Consider the following 19,072-nt stretch of genomic DNA (forward strand, 5'->3'; position numbering starts at 1 on the left):
CATAACAAAAAACAAAAAAAAGTAACTTTAGTGGTTGAATGTTATGGGTGATTAATTAATTTTCCAGTTCATTGTTTTCCCTAATAAATAACAATATTAGTTTTAGTTTTAAAAAAGGTTTAGATAGATTTCTAAAACATTTAAGTTTTCTTGTTTTACGAGAGGTGGTCAAATAAATTTGTTAAGCACTGTTACAATGAGAAATGCAGAATCAAGTCTAGTTATAAGGTGTTTAGTTAAAGAAGGCAAGGTTTCTATAGGAGAAATACAGAAATCTGCATTTAAGCTTCTGAAATGCTTTATTGTTGTGTGAGCACTTAATTTTTCCATGTTGGACGTAAAATGCATAATTATGTAACGTCTTTGAACTAGTTTGCTCATGATAGCACTCGAGGTCAATCTCTTTATCACTGAACTGTTGCAAATTAATAGACCACAAAAAAACAATTCTAGGAGAAAATAAATTATATTGCTTATAAGGAAAGATGATTGTGCGTCACAGTAAGTTTCAAAAGTTTTTTTAAATTAAGTTTTTGCCTCAGTGCAGTGAGCAAAATACAATGATTTGTGATTTATTTTAATACAGTTGCAATTAGTGTCGGGTATCGTAATGTGTCAAGTGGAAACATGGTATCCATGGATCCAATCCAAAGATGAACATCAAAAGCTGAAATCTGCCACTTTGTTAAATTCCTTAAATATTTCACCTGCAAATATTTGATAACAGTATGATTCATGTGTAAATAAAGATGCATGTGACAAACTTGCTTCGCTATTCTCAATAGGTCCATCATCACACAACAGCAGGCACATGACCCAAAGTCAGAGTAACTAGAGCTCACACTCACCCAGCAGCAGTCCAGAAAGTTTTCAGAGCCAAAGAGGAGATTACAAAATAACTAAGCCGTTCTCTTTCTGACTGCGATAGTCAGCATTCCTAGCGAAACTAGGGAAATGGGTTATTAATGTTGTCCCTTTTATTTCTGTGCTCAGTTAGAGATTTACTCCCACCTTGTGTGTTTTTGTATTTATGCGGAGTTTACAACACCTTGCCTGATTTTCCACAATGCATCTCACGACAGAAGAAACAATAGAGCTTGGACTCAATGACCAGGGGACAGACAATCCTGCATTTGGGGTAAGTGATGTGTTGTCTTTATCTGCTCTAAAGTTTCCACATTGATTTTCTTTCTTCTTTCGGCGCACCAGCTGATCTTGATTGATTTTTTTGGTGTCATAAGACTCCAACTCTGTCACAAAGACAAATGGAAAACATATAATAACACAGAGTCACTACTTAAGATTTTGACAATGTTGTATGTTTGCTTATATTAGCAGACTAGAGTTAAAAAAGAGCTACAGTGTGATATCCTTTCAATACAGCACTAAGAGCTAAATGTAAGCCACTCTGGAATGTGAAATCAACAAAGGGTGCATGTGTTGCCCAAAAGGAGGGATATGTAAGTGGAGCGGACTCCATGGCTGTTTGTGTATAAATGGGGAAAAAAAAGTTTAGACTGCATGTGGTGTTCAAGTGTACACAGCTGACTTTAAGGCTGATGTTTTCCTCTTCCTACCCATGGCAATTGACTGAAGAAAGAAAATTGGAACATAAACAAACTCCACTGCAGATGGGCAAGCACGTGAATCTGTCATCATCTGCAAAACTGGGCCTTGTTTATCATATTTAGCTAACCTTGTATTATATATCAAAGCCTCCTCCTTTGGGGAAAATCACATCTTCATTTCACGTCTCTCTTTTAAGTTAGTTTTATTAAAGTGCATTGTACACAACACGCATCTACAATTGTCAAAGTTTTGTTTTAGCCTTTTTGGAAGAAAGGTCTACTTATATTTTTCTCTTAAATTTTAACCTCTACAATAGTTATCTGGCAAAAACATGCTAAAAACAAGTGTTATAAGATTATTGTGTCCCTTGAGTCTGTAGGATTTATAATACATTTATGATCCTATGTGATATTTCATTTGAGCAACAAAGTCACTTTGAGAGAAGGAAAATCAACACACACACACACATGCACACACCCCCACACACCTTGGAAGAGCAAGAGATACACGACTAAAGTAATAACAGCTCGGACATCACCTGTCTCAACAAGGCCACTTTTCATCAGTATGTCCTCTTGTGGAACCAGGACATATTGATAAAAAGTGTACTGTGGCATCCAAACCCATGAGTAGTTATGAATTAACAGACGACCAATATCCACACTGACCGAGAAGTACCTGGCACCTGGTGCAATCAAAGCAAGAGATCCAGAGACTACAGCCAGCACAATGGGAACAATAGTGAGATGCATGGACACGATAAGCCAACTCTGGTAGAAAACAGCATTTTAACTGAGCATCTGCTGAGCTAAGGATAAAGCAACTGCCTCGTCTCAGGTATGAGATCAAGTAAATAAATGGTAAATGGCCTGCATTTGTATAGCGCTTTTCTAGTCCTTAAGGACCCCAAAGCGCTTTACACTACATTCAGTCATTCACCCATTCACACACACATTCACACACTGGCGATAGCAAGCTACATTGTAGCCACAGCTGCCCTGGGGCACACTGACAGAGGCGTTGTGCATCAAGGATGCAAGTAAAGAAAGCCCCTGTGGTGAAGAAGAATCAGGAAAGCTAATGTTAGTCGGTCAATTGAGACAATACTAGCACATTGCTGAAGAAGCTAACAGCAGTCCACGATCACTTGGCAGAACTTGATCACCTGACCATCAGGCAACTCCTGTACATAGCTTAACGGTTGAGGTTAAACGTTAAATAAACAATCAGCTTATCTATGAATAGCTCACTTGTCTCTTTAACTTCTTGTTTTATTGTCGTCTAAATCCAATTTTAATGTATTCCAAGAGCTCTGGAGCAAAAGTGGTGTGGCACTGTATTAAAATGACCCTTTTTTTGGCTGTTTAATGTGATCAAACAGTGTTGAGATTACTTTTAATGGGAGAATGAAAAATCTAACTCAGTATATCAAAATCATCCATCCATCCATCTTCTTCATCTTATCCGGGGCCAGGTCGTGGGGACAGCAAGTTAAGCAGAGAAGCCCAGACCTCCCTCTCCCCGGCCACCTCCTCCAGCTTATTTGGCACCAAGGTGTCCCCAGGCCAGCCAAATAAGAGATATGATCTCTTCAGTTTGTCCTAGGTCTGCCCTGGAACCTCCTCCAGGTGGGACATACCCAGAACACCTCACTCAAGAGAAGCTCAGGAGGCATCCTTATCAGATGCCTGAACCACCTCAACGGGCTCCTTCCGATGTGGAGGAGCAGCGGCTCTACTCTGAGCCCCTCCCAGATGGCTGAATTACCCTTGGGAGGAAGCCCATTTCCGCTGCTTGTATTCGCAATTTCTCCAATCCTGCTGTCTATCTCCCGCTCCCTTCTCCTGTCACTCGCGAACAAGACCCTGAGATACTTAAACTCCTCTACTTGCGCAGGAACTCAAACCTGACCCAGAGTGGGCACTCTACCCTCTCCGGGTGGAGGTTGGAGAGGATATCAAAACCCAGACATGGTTTTGTAGCATATTGTTTGCCTCAGTTTTGAAAGGATGTAGTGTATAGTCATTTTATTAAGTAGCATCTTACATAATAAACAAACCTAAAAACATTATCAAATAGACTTTTGGCAGTTAATATTGAGATGTCTGTAGAGTGAAAAGCATTTTAAACATTAAAGTGAGAAATCTGACTCAGTGACTCAAAACCCAGACAAATAAAAACAATGCAGCAACAGCTGAAGATTTGTTCAGCTGACCCTGACGTGAACAGCTTACCCACATCCAGTCATATGTATTTCTGTTATCTGTAGATGCTGGGTTACAGGAAGAGAGCCACTAGATGGAAGCAAATAATAACTGAAGCAAATGTCTGAAGATGCTTCTTGCTGGAGAGGAAATGTGGTACAGATGGGTTTGCAACTGAGTGGTTGAGACTGATGGAATGGTGACATTCACACAACAAGGTGTCAACTTTGTTTGACGAGATGAGTGCAGAGCAGTCAAAGGAGCTTGCAAAGAAAGGCGTCTGGACTTCTTTAAGTTGCTTGAAGACATTTCACCTCTCATCCGAGAAGCTTCTTCAGTTCTAAGGTCAAATGGTGGAGAGTCCTAGATTTAAACCCAGTGGGAGTAACCCCCCCAAAGAGGGACAAAAGGACCCCCTGATGATCCTCTAATCACATGAGTCAAGGTGTGAAACTGGGCGTGAGTCCCAATCAGCCAGGGTTTCGGGTGAGCTCATTGTGAAACCTGGCCCCACCTTATCATGCGATTTCCTGAGGTGAGATGGCCCAGGATGTGAGTGGACGTTAAGGAGTCTGGGGAGGGAACTCAAAACTGGATTATAGATGGCAGACAGTTGGTGTCGTAAACCACCGTCTCTGTTCAAAGATGGTCGCTCACAGTGGACATAGATGGCTTCTTTCACTCCTCTTTCAAACCATCTGTCCTCTCTGTCCAACATGTGAACATTGGCATCCTCGAAAGAGTGACCTTTATCCTTTAGATCCAAAATGGACTGCTGAGTCTTGTCCTGTGGAGGTGGCTCTTCTGTGTTGTGCCATGCGCTTGTGAAGTGGCTGTTTGGTCTCTCCAATGTAGAGGTCTGGGCATTCCTCGCTACACTGTACAGCATACAGCACATTGTTAAGTCTGTGTTTTGGAGTTTTGTCTTTCGGGTGAACCAGTTTTTGTCTGAGTGTGTTGCTGGGTCTGAAATGCACCGGGATGTCATGCTTGGAGAAAACTCTCCTAAGTTTTTCTGATACACCGGCTACATAGGGGATGACAATGTTGTTGCGTCTGTCTTTCTTATCCTCCCTCGCTGATGTCTGATCTTCTTTTCTGTGCCTCTTTGCTGACTTTATGAACGCCCAATTAGGATAACCGCATGTTTTGAGTGCTACATATGTGTGTTCCTTCTTTTTCCCTTTAGGCTTAGAGGGAACATGTTCTGCCCGGTGGTGTAGGGTCCTAATTACTCCAAGTTTGTGTTCCAGAGAGTGATGGGAGTCAAAGAGGAGGTACTGGTCCGTGTGTGTGGGCTTCCGGTAAACTTCGATGTTGAGGTTGCCATTCTCTTCAATGTGCACAGCGCAGTCCAGGAAAGGCAAACAGTCGTCCTTTGTGTCTTCCCTAGTGAACTTGATGTTTTTATCCAAGGCGTTAATGTTCGCAGTGAAAGATTCCACTTCTTGTGTCTTGATTTTGACCCAGGAGTCGTCTACATATCTGTACCAGTGGCTGGGTACTCTTCCTTTGAAAGAGCCTTCCTTTCCAATTCCTCCATGTAAAGGTTGGCTACAATAGGTGACACAGGGGAGCCCATGGCACAGCCACGTTTTTGTCTGTAGAAGCCTTCATTGTATTTGAAGTATGTTGTGGTAAGGCAGAGGTCTAACAGTGTGAAAATCTGATCGGGTGTGAAGTTGGTTCTGTCTTCTAAGGAGCTGTCTTTTTGTAGTCGTTTTCTGACAGTCTACACTGCCTCCGTGGTGGGTATGCAAGTGAAGAGAGAGACTACATCAAAGGACACCATGGTTTCATCTGGATCCAGGGTAAGTTTCTGGACCTTGTCGGTGAATTCGGTGGAGTTCTTGATGTGGTGTGGGGTGTTCCCCACGAGAGGTGCAAGGATGGTAGCAAGGTGTTTTGAAATGTTGTAAGTAGCTGAGTTTATGCTACTGACGTGGGACACCTTCTTTGTGGATTTTAGGAAGTCCGTAAAAGCAGGGTATGGCATCCCCTGGGTAAAGGTGGTGATATGTAAGGCAGTCAATGATTTTGTCCTTTTCAAGGTCTTGAAGGCAAGCTATAACTTTCTTTTTTCTTTTTCTTTTTTATTTGTAGCTGCTTGTGGGGTCTCGCTTTAAGGCTTCGTAGGTATTGTTGTCACTGAGGAGAGTAATGATCTTTGTGTGGTAATCTGTAGTGTTTAGGACCACAGTGTATCTTCCCTTATCAGCTGGTAAAATAGTGATGTTGTGGTCTTTGCTCAGGGAAGCGACGGCCTGCTTTTCTTGTATTGTGAGGTTGGACGGAGGGACTTTGGCACTGGAGAGGGTGGCTGAGACTTTCATCCTGATTTGCTCTGCTTCTGTCGGTGATAATTTATTCATCTGTATGGCAGTTTCTGTGGCTGTGATGAGGTCCACTATGGGCAACTGTTGCGGAGAAATGGCAAAATTGAGTACTTTGGCTAATACTCTCTTTTCAGGTTCAGTGAGATTCCGGTCTGAAAAGATCTTTACCCATTTCTCCTGTCTTCAGGTGTGTTTTCTTCTCTGAGTTGTGTAGGTTCAGAATGAGGAGTGTGTGTTTTTGAAAGCAAGGTGTGAAATTTTCTGTGTTGTCTTTCTTTTCCTTTAGAGCATAGGTGTCAAACTCTGGCCCGCGGGCCAGATTTGGCCCGCAGTGTAATTACATTTGGCCCGCGAAGCCATACCAAATTACTATTAGAGCTGGCCTACTGGTATTATAGAGCTAATACATATATTGTTTAGTATAAAGCTTTGCTTGTTCCATATTCAGTTTTTCAGCAAAACTTGTTTGAGTCAATAAGAAAAGATTGATTCTTATATCTGGAGGAAGATTTTTTTTCAATAAATATTAATGTTAGCCCGCGACATTGTTCCAGTTTTGAATTTTGGCCCACTGTGTATTTGAGTTTGACACCCCTGCTTTAGAGTGTTGGGCCTGCTGAGCCTTGTCCACAAACTTGTAAACCTCTTCTAAGATTGGAGAGGGTAGAAGGGTTTCCAGTTCCTGCAGAGTCTGGCTGATCTTGATCTGGATGGCATCTATAGTGAAATGGACCTGTCTTATCCTTTCACTTAAAAGCTGATTTTGGCTCAGACAAAAACTGGTTCACCCGAAAGACAAAACTCCAAAACACAGACTTAACAATGTGCTGTATGCTGTACAGTGTAGCGAGGAATGCCCAGACCTCTACATTGGAGAGACCAAACAGCCACTTCACAAGCGCATGGCACAACATAGAAGAGCCACCTCCACAGGACAAGACTCAGCAGTCCATCTGCATCTTAAGGACAAAGGTCACTCTTTCGAGGATGCCAATGTTCACATGTTGGACAGAGAGGACAGATGGTTTGAAAGAGGAGTGAAATAAGCCATCTATGTCCACTGTGAGCGACCATCTTAGAACAGAGGCGATGGTTTACGACACCAACTGTCTGCCATCTATAATCCAGTTTTGAGTTCCCTCCCCAGACTCCTTAACGCCCACTCACATCCTGGGCCATCTCACTTCAGGAAATCGCATGATAAGGTGGGGCCAGGTTTCACAATGAGCTCACCCGAAACCCTGGCTGATTGTGACCCACACCCATTTTCACACCTTGACTCATGTGATTAGAGGATCATCAGGGGGTCCTTTTGTCCCTCTTTGGGGGGATATTCCCACTGGGTTTAAATCTAGGACTCTCCGCCATTTGACCTTAGAACTGAAGAAGCTTCTCGGATGAGAGGTGAAACATCTTCAGGCAACTTAAAGAAGTCCAGACGCTTTTCTTTGCAAGCTCCTTTGACTACGATGACCTGGATGACTGAGAACCTTCACAGACATGAGTGCAGAGCACAACCTCTGAGACACAGCAGGTTTCAAAGACAGTTGTGTCCCACTGTGGACCTAGTGATGAAGACTTTAGTGAATTTTAGAACCTTCTGGTTCTAATATGTGAAGCACGTAGAAAGAATGCTGTTGCAATAGTATAGACCCTGTTAATACATAGTGATTAAGTACACTGACAAAGCGATGGATGGATGGATTTCATGAAGATTCCGCCATAACAACAGTGTCCAATAGTGTCTTTGCTTTGTCCTTGGTTGTTTTGGTTGGGTTGTCTTTCTCTCTTTTCTTTTTTTTCTTTTTTGTTGGCGCACGGGGCGGGAATGTTGTACAAGGAGAGGTGTTAGAAGTAAAATATTGACCGAATCACTGGATGATAATGAATGACATAATGAATGAGATGAATGACATGTCCATACCTGTTTGGTCGGGGGCCAGGTTCAAAATGACTTCATCTCATAATGTTGCCCAATAGGGTGAAAACTGTGCCACTTTTGTCAGAACACAAAAGGTGAGAAAGGAGGGAAGGCATGCTAGGAGGAAGCAAGAGAGAAATAAGGCTAGAATTGCAAAGGTGAAAGTGGTGAGATTCTAAATGAAGGGACTATGACTGGTAAAAGAAGAAGGAAGCTAGAAAGATTGTATAACATGATATACAAGGTCAGACATTTCTGTACACTCATTATGGGCATGTATGTCATGGTAGTTTGGGGCTTTTAATTCTTTCTTTGAATTCTACATCTTTAATGCATTTTTTAAAAAAAAAACAAGAATTAAGTGGACAAGTTCGAATTTATATTGGATTTCTTTAAACCATACAGGGTTAAAAACATACACACAGGCTCATATATATATACATACACTCACTTAGATATTTTAATAAATATGCTGAAGGTTCTCAAGTGTCTTTTGATTTGGCAGGTTTAAGGCCTGTTAACTTTTTATTAGTGCATCATGATTGAATAGAATTCGTAGTTTCTCTTTGCAAGAATGAAAAGGATTTCTTTGAAAGAACTCACTGGTTCAATAAATACTCAGATGAATTTGAAAATTTTAAGGAGGCGGCATTATTCTTAGAGCTTGACTCAGTGAAGCTCTATGATCTACAAAGTTTAACATCATTAAACTGGAAAGATGCAGACTAAAAACGAAGCCCCTGCTCCAGTATAAATACCTTCAATCACAACTGAAGTGTATGCTTTCTGGAGAAGATTTTTAGGGTAAGATGAGACAACAATTAAGCTACAGTATCTCGCCAGAATGGCAAGAGGTATACTGGTGGTTTAAAGGTGAGGCTTTCAAACCTCCCTGTATCAGCTATCAATGATGGTGTTTTTTTCACTTAATGGTGGCCTTCTTCACATGCTCCAACATCTGTATGGACTTCATTTTGAGAGTTCAAGTGAAATGTTATCAAAAAATGAAATTCTAATCCAAAATCAAGTACCTAGGCATGCAGACTGCTTCTAGAAATGTTTGTGAAAGAATGGGTCGTTCTAAGGGGCTCAACAAATTACAGTGTGATACTGTGGTAGGATGTCCTGTGTCACAAGTCCAGTCATGGAATTTTCATACTATTATTCCACAGTCAACTGTTAGTAATATATAACAGAGTGGAAACGATTGGGAAAAACATCCACAAAGTGGTATTCCACATTACAGTTTTTTCTGAATGCTTAAACCCTAACTGTGATTCCTGTAGCACAATCTCTAAAACTATTCAGACTTATAGCAAAACCACTCACTGAGTTTGCAAAACTAAAAGCACAAAAACTGCTTTGCACTCAGTTTGCAATTTTGTAACACACACTTTGCAAAACTGTAGGCACAATTCACTGCACAACACTCAATTACCAAATTTCCAACACACTCCTAGCAAAAGTATACACATGTATGGCTATCATTAACACTAATTTGCCAACTGTCTGGCACACTTTCACATGTGAAAACTTTTTTAGATAATTAGTTCACTTTGCAATCAGCCTAAGCACTATAATACAGGTAAGCTGTGTGTGCGGAGTACAATGGAGGGAGCAGAAAGAGTGAGAAGTAGAGGAGGCCGAGGAAGAGGACGTGGAGGTGAAGAAGTAGGATGAAGAGGACGACAAGGACAAGGAGGAGCAAGAGGAAGACAAGGAGGGAGGAGAGGAAGATGAGGAGGGGTGAGAGGAAGGGTAGGAAGAGTAAGAAATAGAATCACTGATGACATCAGAGCTACAATAGTGGACCATGTAATCAACCGTGGAATGACCCTGAGGGTAGCTGGCCAACGGGTCCAGCCTAACTCGAGCCGCTACACTGTAGCAAGTACCATAAGGACATCTTGAAATGAGAATCGGTGAGTATAGTCACTTCGCACAAAGATTTGTAGCACTGCCATATGCCAATGAGAAACACACCAATACCATTGATGTAAAAATACTGAAATTGTTACTTTACAGAATTGCTAGATGACCAGATGCTGGGGCAGAGGAAGCATGTTCACTGCAGACCAAGTAACCCATATAGTCATTATGGCGATTGCAAATAATCCTATACTTGGAAATAAACACTTGTGTTTGTTTTGATGTGTTTGAATAAACACCAGTACTTGAAGTTTGGATCCCTCTATGCTTATGGATCTATGACAGAAGTATGAGCTCAAACTGACATAGCCTACCTTGTGCACAGAGAAAGCAAAAGCCAGATGTGTTTTGTATTCATACCATCAGTGTGCAGTTGGCGCATTGTGTGCTTAGTAGATGATGGCTTGTGTGTACTGTTTGATACGGAAACACCATTTTTACGAAGGTGTGAAGAGTTAATCTAGCTGTGTTTGCTTTTGCAAGAGAACTACAATGTTTTGATGATTGGGTGACAGGTTTTCTTATTTGTGTGAAGAGTTTTGCAAAATTAGCCAATAGTTACAATAAATGTGCTTAAGCAATCAGAAAAAACTGTAAATCACAAAGCAGCGTCAGCTGATGCTCAGGTGCATAATGGACAGAGGTCACCACTTCAGAGTCATTTGCTACAGACCTCTAAACTTTATGTAGCTTTTAGATTAGCTCAAGAACGGTGCATGGAGAATTTCATGCAATGGATTTCCTTGTCAGAGCAGTTCCATCTGAGCCTTACATCACCAAGTGCAATGCAAAGCATCATATACAGTGGTTTAAAGCATACTGGCACTAGACTCTAGAGCTGTAGAGACATGTTCTCTGGAGTAAAAATTGTGCGTCTCAATCTGGCAATGCAATGGACAGGTCTAGCTTTGGTGGTTACCAGAAGAATTGTACTTATCTGGCTGCACTGTGCCATGTATAAAGTTTGGTGGAGGCAAATTATAGAGTTGGGTTTTTCTCAAAAGCCGGGTTCAGCCCCATAGTTCCAACGAAAGGAACTCTTAATGGTTCAGCATTTCAAGATATTTTGGAAAATTTCATATTCTTAACTTTGTGGGAACAGTTTGGGGATGGCCCTTCCTGTTCCAACATGACTTTGCACCAGTGCACAAAGCAAGGTCTATAAAGATATGGATGAGCAAGTTTGGTGTAGTGTGGAAAGACTTGACTGGCCTGCAAAGAGTCCTGACGTCAACCCAACAGAACATAGTTGTGATGGATTAGAGTGGAGACTGTAAGCCTAAACCCAACACTCCAAAACCTAACAAACCTAACAGCCTAACACCCCTAAACCTTGTGGACAGGCTTCCCAAAAGAGTTGATGCTGTTATACCTGCAAAGAGTTGTGCAACACGAAATTAAATCCTATGGATTAAGAACAGATTGTCACTCAAGTTCATACAGCTGTGAAGCCAGACAAGCAAATACATCTGGCAATATAATGTCGCTATAGCTTTGTGTTAAATGAGGTTAAACTGCGGTTTATTTCTTGTTTGAGCTGCTCCAGGTTTTCATATTATTTTAGAGGACTTTGTGAATGACACTTTTCATTTTGGATTTTAGGTCCATACTAATGTTCTCTAAATCCAAACAAACTTTGGCAGCATAGGTGGTTGGACCCGTTCACTCTCAGCACCCCTTTTGTTTGACCTGACTGTCTGTTGGCATTACTATGAGGGTAAATATGTTGTAAATGTGAGAGCTTGTAAAATAAAAGGAGAGAATGTGTAGAAAAAATATGAACTTGTAATTTGAAATGCTTGCGTGTAAAAAATGTTCACATACTTGTGATTTAAATTTATAGAAAAAATATTCACAAATTCAAGGATGGACATTTTCTCAAATATATAACGAGAACTGCAAATTTTTGTATTGTTATTTGTTTTACTATGTACAACTGCAACCATGTGATCAAAACCAGTCAAAAATAGAGTCTTTGTAGAAATGGTGCACAGTGGCACTGCTTCGGGATATTGTGTTGCAACCAGAAATAATAAAAAGCACTATCTGCTTGGATGCTGGTGAAATTGCTCAATGAGGTCCATGCCAATGCATTCAATGGGACCTCCATTAATGATAGCAGGTGCAAAGACGCTAGATGCCAGGACCGTGGAGAGATATCAGAAGTGGAAGTGTGATTAAACGTTGGACTCCACTGGCTGCAATGGGGATGCACCACAGGGCCTCCTTGGGGCTGAGATCGGCCATCAGCTGTGGGTCCCTGCCAGCTCCCTGCTGCAAGGTGATCCTTAGCCAGCATTATGGCCAGCTTGAGACTTGCTGGCTGATGACAGCCAAACTGACTCTGCTGTTTATGCTGGGAACCCCTCCATAAGCTGCATCAGTGTCAGCATGTTCAACAGCTAAGCTTCCCCCAGGCTACTCAATTGTGGAGCCTCCTAGTGTAGGCGAATGGCTAACCTCTCACCCCCATCTCCCCTTCCAGGAACCAATAGCAGTGATGCTCATGCAAGAGTCCCAGTCGGTCCATGATGATTTGCTGGATGTTGAGAAAGCAATTCCTAACAACCACCTAAAGGCTAAGCTCTAAGCTGCCACTTCTACCAGAAGCAGCAGCCACAGTGAGCATTCAAATATCCTTGGGCAAGATACTAACCCCATGTTTGCCTACTGGTGGTGGTCAGAGGGCCCGGTGGCGCCTGTGTCCGGCAGCCTCGCCTCTGTCAGTGCGCCTCAGGGCAGCTGTGGCTACAATGTAACTTGCTATCGCCAGTGTGTGAATGTGTGTGTGAATGGGTGAATGACTGAATGTAGTGTAAAGCGCTTTGGGGTCCTTAAGGACTAGAAAAGCGCTATACAAATGCAGGCCATTTTTTTTTTCATTCTCGGGTGCCCAGCACGTCTCCGCCGTGGCCTGTAAAACTTCAGGGAAGTCCTGGGGGTCCTCCCTCTTGTCCATTGGGTGGAGCGTCAATGCTCGGACTCTGGGGAGCAGAAACAGCGGTAGTGAGGAGCCAGCCCAAGCAAGCAGACATTTGAGCAGCCTTATCTGCCGCTTGGACTGTTCCTGCTGCTTGTCTAGAAGATGGCGCTGTGTCCCCACTAGGTCAGTCACTATCTTGGCTTGCACCTCCACTGGCTGAGCAGACCACGGATCCATCGTGACATGCCTAAGTTTTTGGAACGCTATAGCAACAACCCAGACAGTTTATCCAGTTTATATAATGCTTTTTAAACACTCTTTCTCCAGCCGACACCACAAAACTGAACACACTGGTCCATCCCTCCCCTAGAACTGAGCCACAAACCACACGCCTCCACAGTGACTTAAAGTGTGATGTACTGATGCCCCTGAGTCACAATGCTGTGATACAGAATGAGGGCTCTGAGGTGAAGTAAACTGCGCTTTTACTGCCAACAGCGGAGCAAACTGAGTAAAATGACTGCTGAAATATGGACAGAATGTCTGTCAAATTTCAGAGCGAAAGCTAATGTCAGGGCAGCACACTGATCAGTGTATTTATGGATGTGAGTGAAGTGGCCCCCCCCACCTTCTTCAAATCCAACAAAAGTGGTATCAAACGTTTGTGCTACGTTTGTGCTGGTTTGTGCTGCAAAAATTTTCGTTTGTGCTACTATCATTTTAAAGATATTAATAAAAATTTCTAGAGGTCATCAGAGGTCAACCAGCCCCCCCACATTAATTAAATCAAACAAAATGGGTGTCAATCAACTGTGCTACGTTTGTGCTGGTTTGTGCTGCTAAAATTGTCGTTTGTGCTACTATCATTTTAAAGATATTAACAAAGATTTCTAGAGGTCAACAGAAGTCAACCAGCCACCCCATATTAATGGAATCAAACAAAATTGATGTCAAACGTTTGTGCTGGTTTGTGCTGCAAAAATGTTTGTTTGTGCTGCTAACATTTTAAATTTTTAATAAAATAACATCTTGATGCGTACTTAATCATCCAGGTAAGTAAATCCCAAAAGGTTGATTCTGTTTATCTGGACATTTTCAGTTGGAGAAACGTTTTGTCACTCATCCAAGTGACTTCTTCAGTCTCAGCTGACTGCAGGTTTCCCCAACCTTATAAACAGTACACATGTGAGTGAAATTGGCCCCCCTACCTTCTTCAAATCGAACAAAATTGATGTCAAACATTTGTCCTGCAAATTATTTTGTTTGTGCAGGTTATGTTTCCCTAAGAGTGAGAAACATAACCTGTGAGAGAGAGATGTTACATCTGTCTTCACTTGCAGCCCAGTCATAGAAGCGTTGGAGGTAGTTCATAAGAGATTACAGGATCACCCCAACCTCAGCAACAGGACCACTCTCAGCACTGATCAGTTGTGTTTGCTTTTGGAACTGTGTCTTAATTCCACTTCCATTTTGCATAAGGGTCAGTACAGGCGGAAACCTAGGTGTGCCATGGGTTCCCACAGGCCCCTGGTCAAAGTCACCAAACCAGTTCGTAAGCAGGTACAGGTGTGGCCAGAAGGGTCCTCAGAGGCACTGCAAGACTGCTTTTCCACCACAGGCTGCTACACACGACAACACCACAGACTTTAAGGAATATACAGAAAGTGTTACTGCCTACATCCCAAAATGCATTGATGATGTCACAGAGACCAGGTGTCACGGGTTGCTTAGAGGATCCACTCGCAGGACTCATGAGTAGCGTTTAAACAGAGACGGTTTATTTACAGATCTTCACCAAGTGTATGTACTATATACAAGACGTGAGGGGCAGGGCTCCAGGGAAAACAGGGAAATCACACACGCGCTCAGTTCAACCTCTCTCTTCTCTGCTAGCGACCAGTCACTCCTTCCACACTCCACATGGGGAAACACGGGGAATCTAGGAACAAAGAAACACTCGTTAAGTCTCTGAGACGGAGGCACAGGAAACTTGAGCTAGACGTGTACTGACTAGAGCCTTCACAACAATCCAGCATTGAACAGCTGATCTCCTCCTTCTAATATACCAGCTGGTCTGATGAGGCCCAGGTGTTCCCAATCCAGGAAGGCGTGGACCGAGGGCGTGAAGCCGCCATGCGTTCCGCCCCTGCAAAACAGGGCAGAGAAGAAGAGAGGGGGAGAGAGAGGGAAAAAGAGAAGAGAAGGAGGGCTAGGAGTGGAGAGATTCTGATCAGCACCTTGCCGATCCTCCAGATCTTGACACCAGGCCTATCACTGTCCGGGCCAATCAGAAACCATGGCTCACAGGTCAGGTTTAAATGCTCCTAAGGTTGAAAAATGCAAGCCTTCAGAGCCGGGAATTAGGTGAGCCAAAGAACAGCAAGGGCAAACCTGTCACGTGGCATCAGCTACAGCAAAGCTTCAGCGACAGCAGAGATACTTGAGGCAGTGGCAAGGAATACAAACCATCACAGACTACAAGCCTACTCTGCAGACCGTGGTGACACAATCCCCAGACAGTGTGTGGAGATCCCTTGCCAAAATCAGTACTGTCGTTCCCACATGCCTCAAAGCCTCCAACATCATTACTGTTCCCAAGAAGTCATCTACCTCCTGCTTTAAGGACTACCGTCCTGTCAAACTCACCTCCATCATTATGAAGTGCTTTGAACGGTTAGTCATGCATCAAATCAAATTATCGCTTTCGTCAAAATGCTCAAGTGATGATGGAATTTCAACTGCCCCTTACTCAGTCCTCACGCATCTCAACACTAGAGACTCATATGTCAGAGCGCTGTTCATAGACTTCAGTTCAGCCTTCAGCATCATCATTCCCCAGCAGCTCATTCACAAACTGGATCTGCTGGGGATCAGCACCTTGCTGTATAACTGGCTGCTAGATTTCTTGACAGGAAGACAGCAGACAGTACGGGTCGACAGCAACAACTCCAGCCCAAGAACACAGAATACGGGGGCTCCCCAAGGATGTGTGTTGAGCCCCCTTCTCTTTACTCTGCTGACCCACGACGAGATCTACTACAGGGGTGAAGTTAACCATCTGGCAGAGTGGTAAAGCAACAACAACCTGTCCCTGAATGTGGAGAAGACCAACAGCGACTCTACTTCCTCTGCAAACTGAGAAGCACAAGTATGACTCCTGCAGGAAAAAATGACAACGGGTAGTAAGAGCAGCTGCACCTGCCTCATCTGGAAGGTGCTCTCTATTACAGGTGACTCCACTCATCCCTTCAGCAGCGTCTTCAGTTTGCTGCCATCAGGAAGGATACTGAAGAGCCTCCGGGCCAGAACACACAGACTGAGAGACAGCTTCGTCCATCGAGAAGGGGGGGCCCAAGGGTACATCTTTCACCATCCTACAATGCTGTGATTGTAGCCATTCCCCACTTTCTGTGAATGGTACTCATGGCCATTAATCAGTAGGCTTTGATTAGTTGTCATTGATCAATGGTCATAAGAATTTGCATACTAACAATCATGGAACTAACCCCTCAGTCCATTGTTCATTCAGTGGTGCTAGTTTCCTTCACTATGCAAATGTGTACTGTTTATAAAGTTGGGGAAACCTGCAGTCAGCTGAGACTGAAGAAGTCACTTGGATGAGTGACGAAACGTTTCTCCAACTGAAAATGTCCAGATAAACAGAATCAACCTTTTGGGATTTACTTACCTGGATGATTAAGCACACATCAAGACGTTATTTTATTAAAAATTTAAAATGTTAGCAGCACAAACAAACATTTTTGCAGCACAAACCAGCACAAACGTTTGACATCAATTTTGTTTGATTCCATTAATATGGGGTGGCTGGTTGACCTTTTGACCTTTACCTTTTCATTAATATCTTTCAAACAGAAGCAGCACAAACGACAATTTTAGCAGCACAAACCAGCACAAACGTAGCACAGTTGATTGACACTCATTTTGTTTGATTCAATTAATGTGGGGGGCTGGTTGACCTCTGATGACCTCTAGAAATTTTTATTAATATCTTTAAAATGATAGTAGCACAAACGAAAATTTTTGCAGCACAAACCAGCACAAACGTAGCACAAACGTTTGATACCACTTTTGTTGGATTTGAAGAAGGTGGGGGGGCCACTTCACTCACATTATTTATGGCTAGTTAGCTAACACCTTTACCATTAACTAAAATAGTCATGAAGGATTTTCATGTCTGTGTTGGTTTTCTCATTAATCACAGTAGTAATGTACTAAATAAATATTTGAAGGAAACTTACAGTGGCTCTCTGTGCTCTGTGGCTGTGAATCCACCATGGCAGACAAGACAGTGGGGAATGAGACTACTTGGTCTTCTTTTTCTTTGATTGGCTGACGCCCAACCTTGTCACACTCTCTGTGGTTTTAGTCATATTATTAAAATCTTTGATCCCTTTGTTTCTTTTCTCACCACTTATCTTGCATCCACACCTTTATACAGGGAGTGCAGAATTATTAGGCAAATGAGTATTTTGTCCACATCATCCTCTTTATGCATGTTGTCTTACTCCAAGCTGTATAGGCTCGAAAGCCTACTACCAATTAAGCATATTAGGTGATGTGCATCTCTGTAATGAAAAGGGGTGTGGTCTAATGACATCAACACCCTATATCAGGTGTGCATAATTATTTGGCAACTTCCTTTCCTTTGACAAAATGGGTCAAAAGAAGGACTTGACAGGCTCAGAAAAGTCAAAATTAGTGAGATATCTTGCAGAGGGATGCAGCAGTCTCAAAATTGCAAAGCTTCTGGAGCGTGATCATCGAACAATCAAGCGTGTGAATGTGTGTGTGAATGGGTGGATGACTGGATATGTAAAGCGCTTTGGGGTCCTTAGGGACTAGTAAAGCGCTATATAAATACAGGCCATTTACCAATCAAGCGTTTCATTCAAAATAGTCAACAGGGTCGCAAGAAGCGTGTGGAAAAACCAAGGCGCAAAATAACTGCCCATGAACTGAGAAAAGTCAAGCGTGCAGCTGCCAAGATGCCACTTGCCACCAGTTTGGCTATATTTCAGAGCTGCAACATCACTGGAGTGCCCAAAAGCACAAGGTGTGCAATACTCAGAGACATGGCCAAGGTAAGAAAGGCTGAAAGACGACCACCGCTGAACAAGACACACAAGCTGAAACGTCAAAACTGGGCCAAGAAATATCTCAAGACTGGTTTTTCTAAGGTTTTATGGACTGATGAAATGAGAGTGAGTCTTGATGGGCCAGATGGATGGGCCCGTGGCTGGATTGGTAAAGGGCAGAGAGCTCCAGTCCGACTCAGACGCCAGCAAGGTGGAGGTGGAGTACTGGTTTGGGCTGGTATCATCAAAGATGAGCTTGTGGGGCCTTTTCGGGTTGAGGATGGAGTCAAGCTCAACTCCCAGTCCTACTGCCAGTTTCTGGAAGACACCTTTTTCAAGCAGTGGTACAGGAAGAAGTCTGCATCCTTCAAGAAAAACATGATTTTCATGCAGGACAATGCTCCATCACACGCGTCCAAGTACTCCACAGCGTGGCTGGTAAGAAAGGGTATAAAAGAAGAAAAACTAATGACATGGCCACCTTGTTCACCTGATCTGAACCCCATTGAGAACCTGTGGTCCATCATCAAATGTGAGATTTACAAGGAGGGAAAACAGTACACCTCTCTGAACAGTGTCTGGGAGGCTGTGGTTGCTACTGCACGCAATGTTGATGGTGAACAGATCAAAACACTGACAGAATCCATGGATGGCAGGCTTTTGAGTGTCCTTGCAAAGAAAGGTGGCTATATTGGTCGCTGATTTGTTTTTGTTTTGTTTTTGAATGTCAGAAATGTATATTTGTGAATGTGGAGATGTTATATTGGTTTCACTGGTAAAAATAAATAATTGTAATGGGTATATATTTGTTTTTTGTTAAGTTGCCTAATAATTATGCACAGTAATAGTCACCTGCACACACAGATATCCCCCTAAAATAGCTAAAACTAAAAACAAACTAAAAACTACTTCCAAAAACATTCAGCTTTGATATTAATGAGTTTTTTGGGTTCATTGAGAACATGGTTGTTGTTCAATAATAAAATTATTCCTCAAAAATACAACTTGCCTAATCATTCTGCACTCCCTGTATATTACGTTGTATGGGGTATTTTCATGACAGGCTATCAGGGGTTCTGACCCTACACTATTTT

At 42.6% G+C, this 19,072-nt stretch overlaps 1 protein-coding gene across 1 annotated transcript in view; it reads left to right on the forward strand.

Moving 5' to 3' along the window:
• Positions 1 to 1,066: 1,066 nt before the first annotated feature.
• Positions 1,067 to 19,072, forward strand: part of LOC309711402 (solute carrier family 23 member 2) — a gene marked incomplete at its 5' end in the record, with an annotated part of 70,514 nt that continues 52,508 nt past the window's right edge. Inside the window, one exon of the mRNA XM_082541694.1 lies at positions 1,067 to 1,138. Within this exon, the coding sequence (XP_082397820.1) occupies positions 1,067 to 1,138 (72 nt within the window). The remainder of the gene's footprint in view (positions 1,139 to 19,072) is intronic.

The sequence above is a fragment of the Aulonocara stuartgranti genome, assembly GCF_965226115.1.
Source record: "Aulonocara stuartgranti genome assembly, chromosome: 7".
Taxonomy (NCBI): domain Eukaryota; kingdom Metazoa; phylum Chordata; class Actinopteri; order Cichliformes; family Cichlidae; genus Aulonocara; species Aulonocara stuartgranti.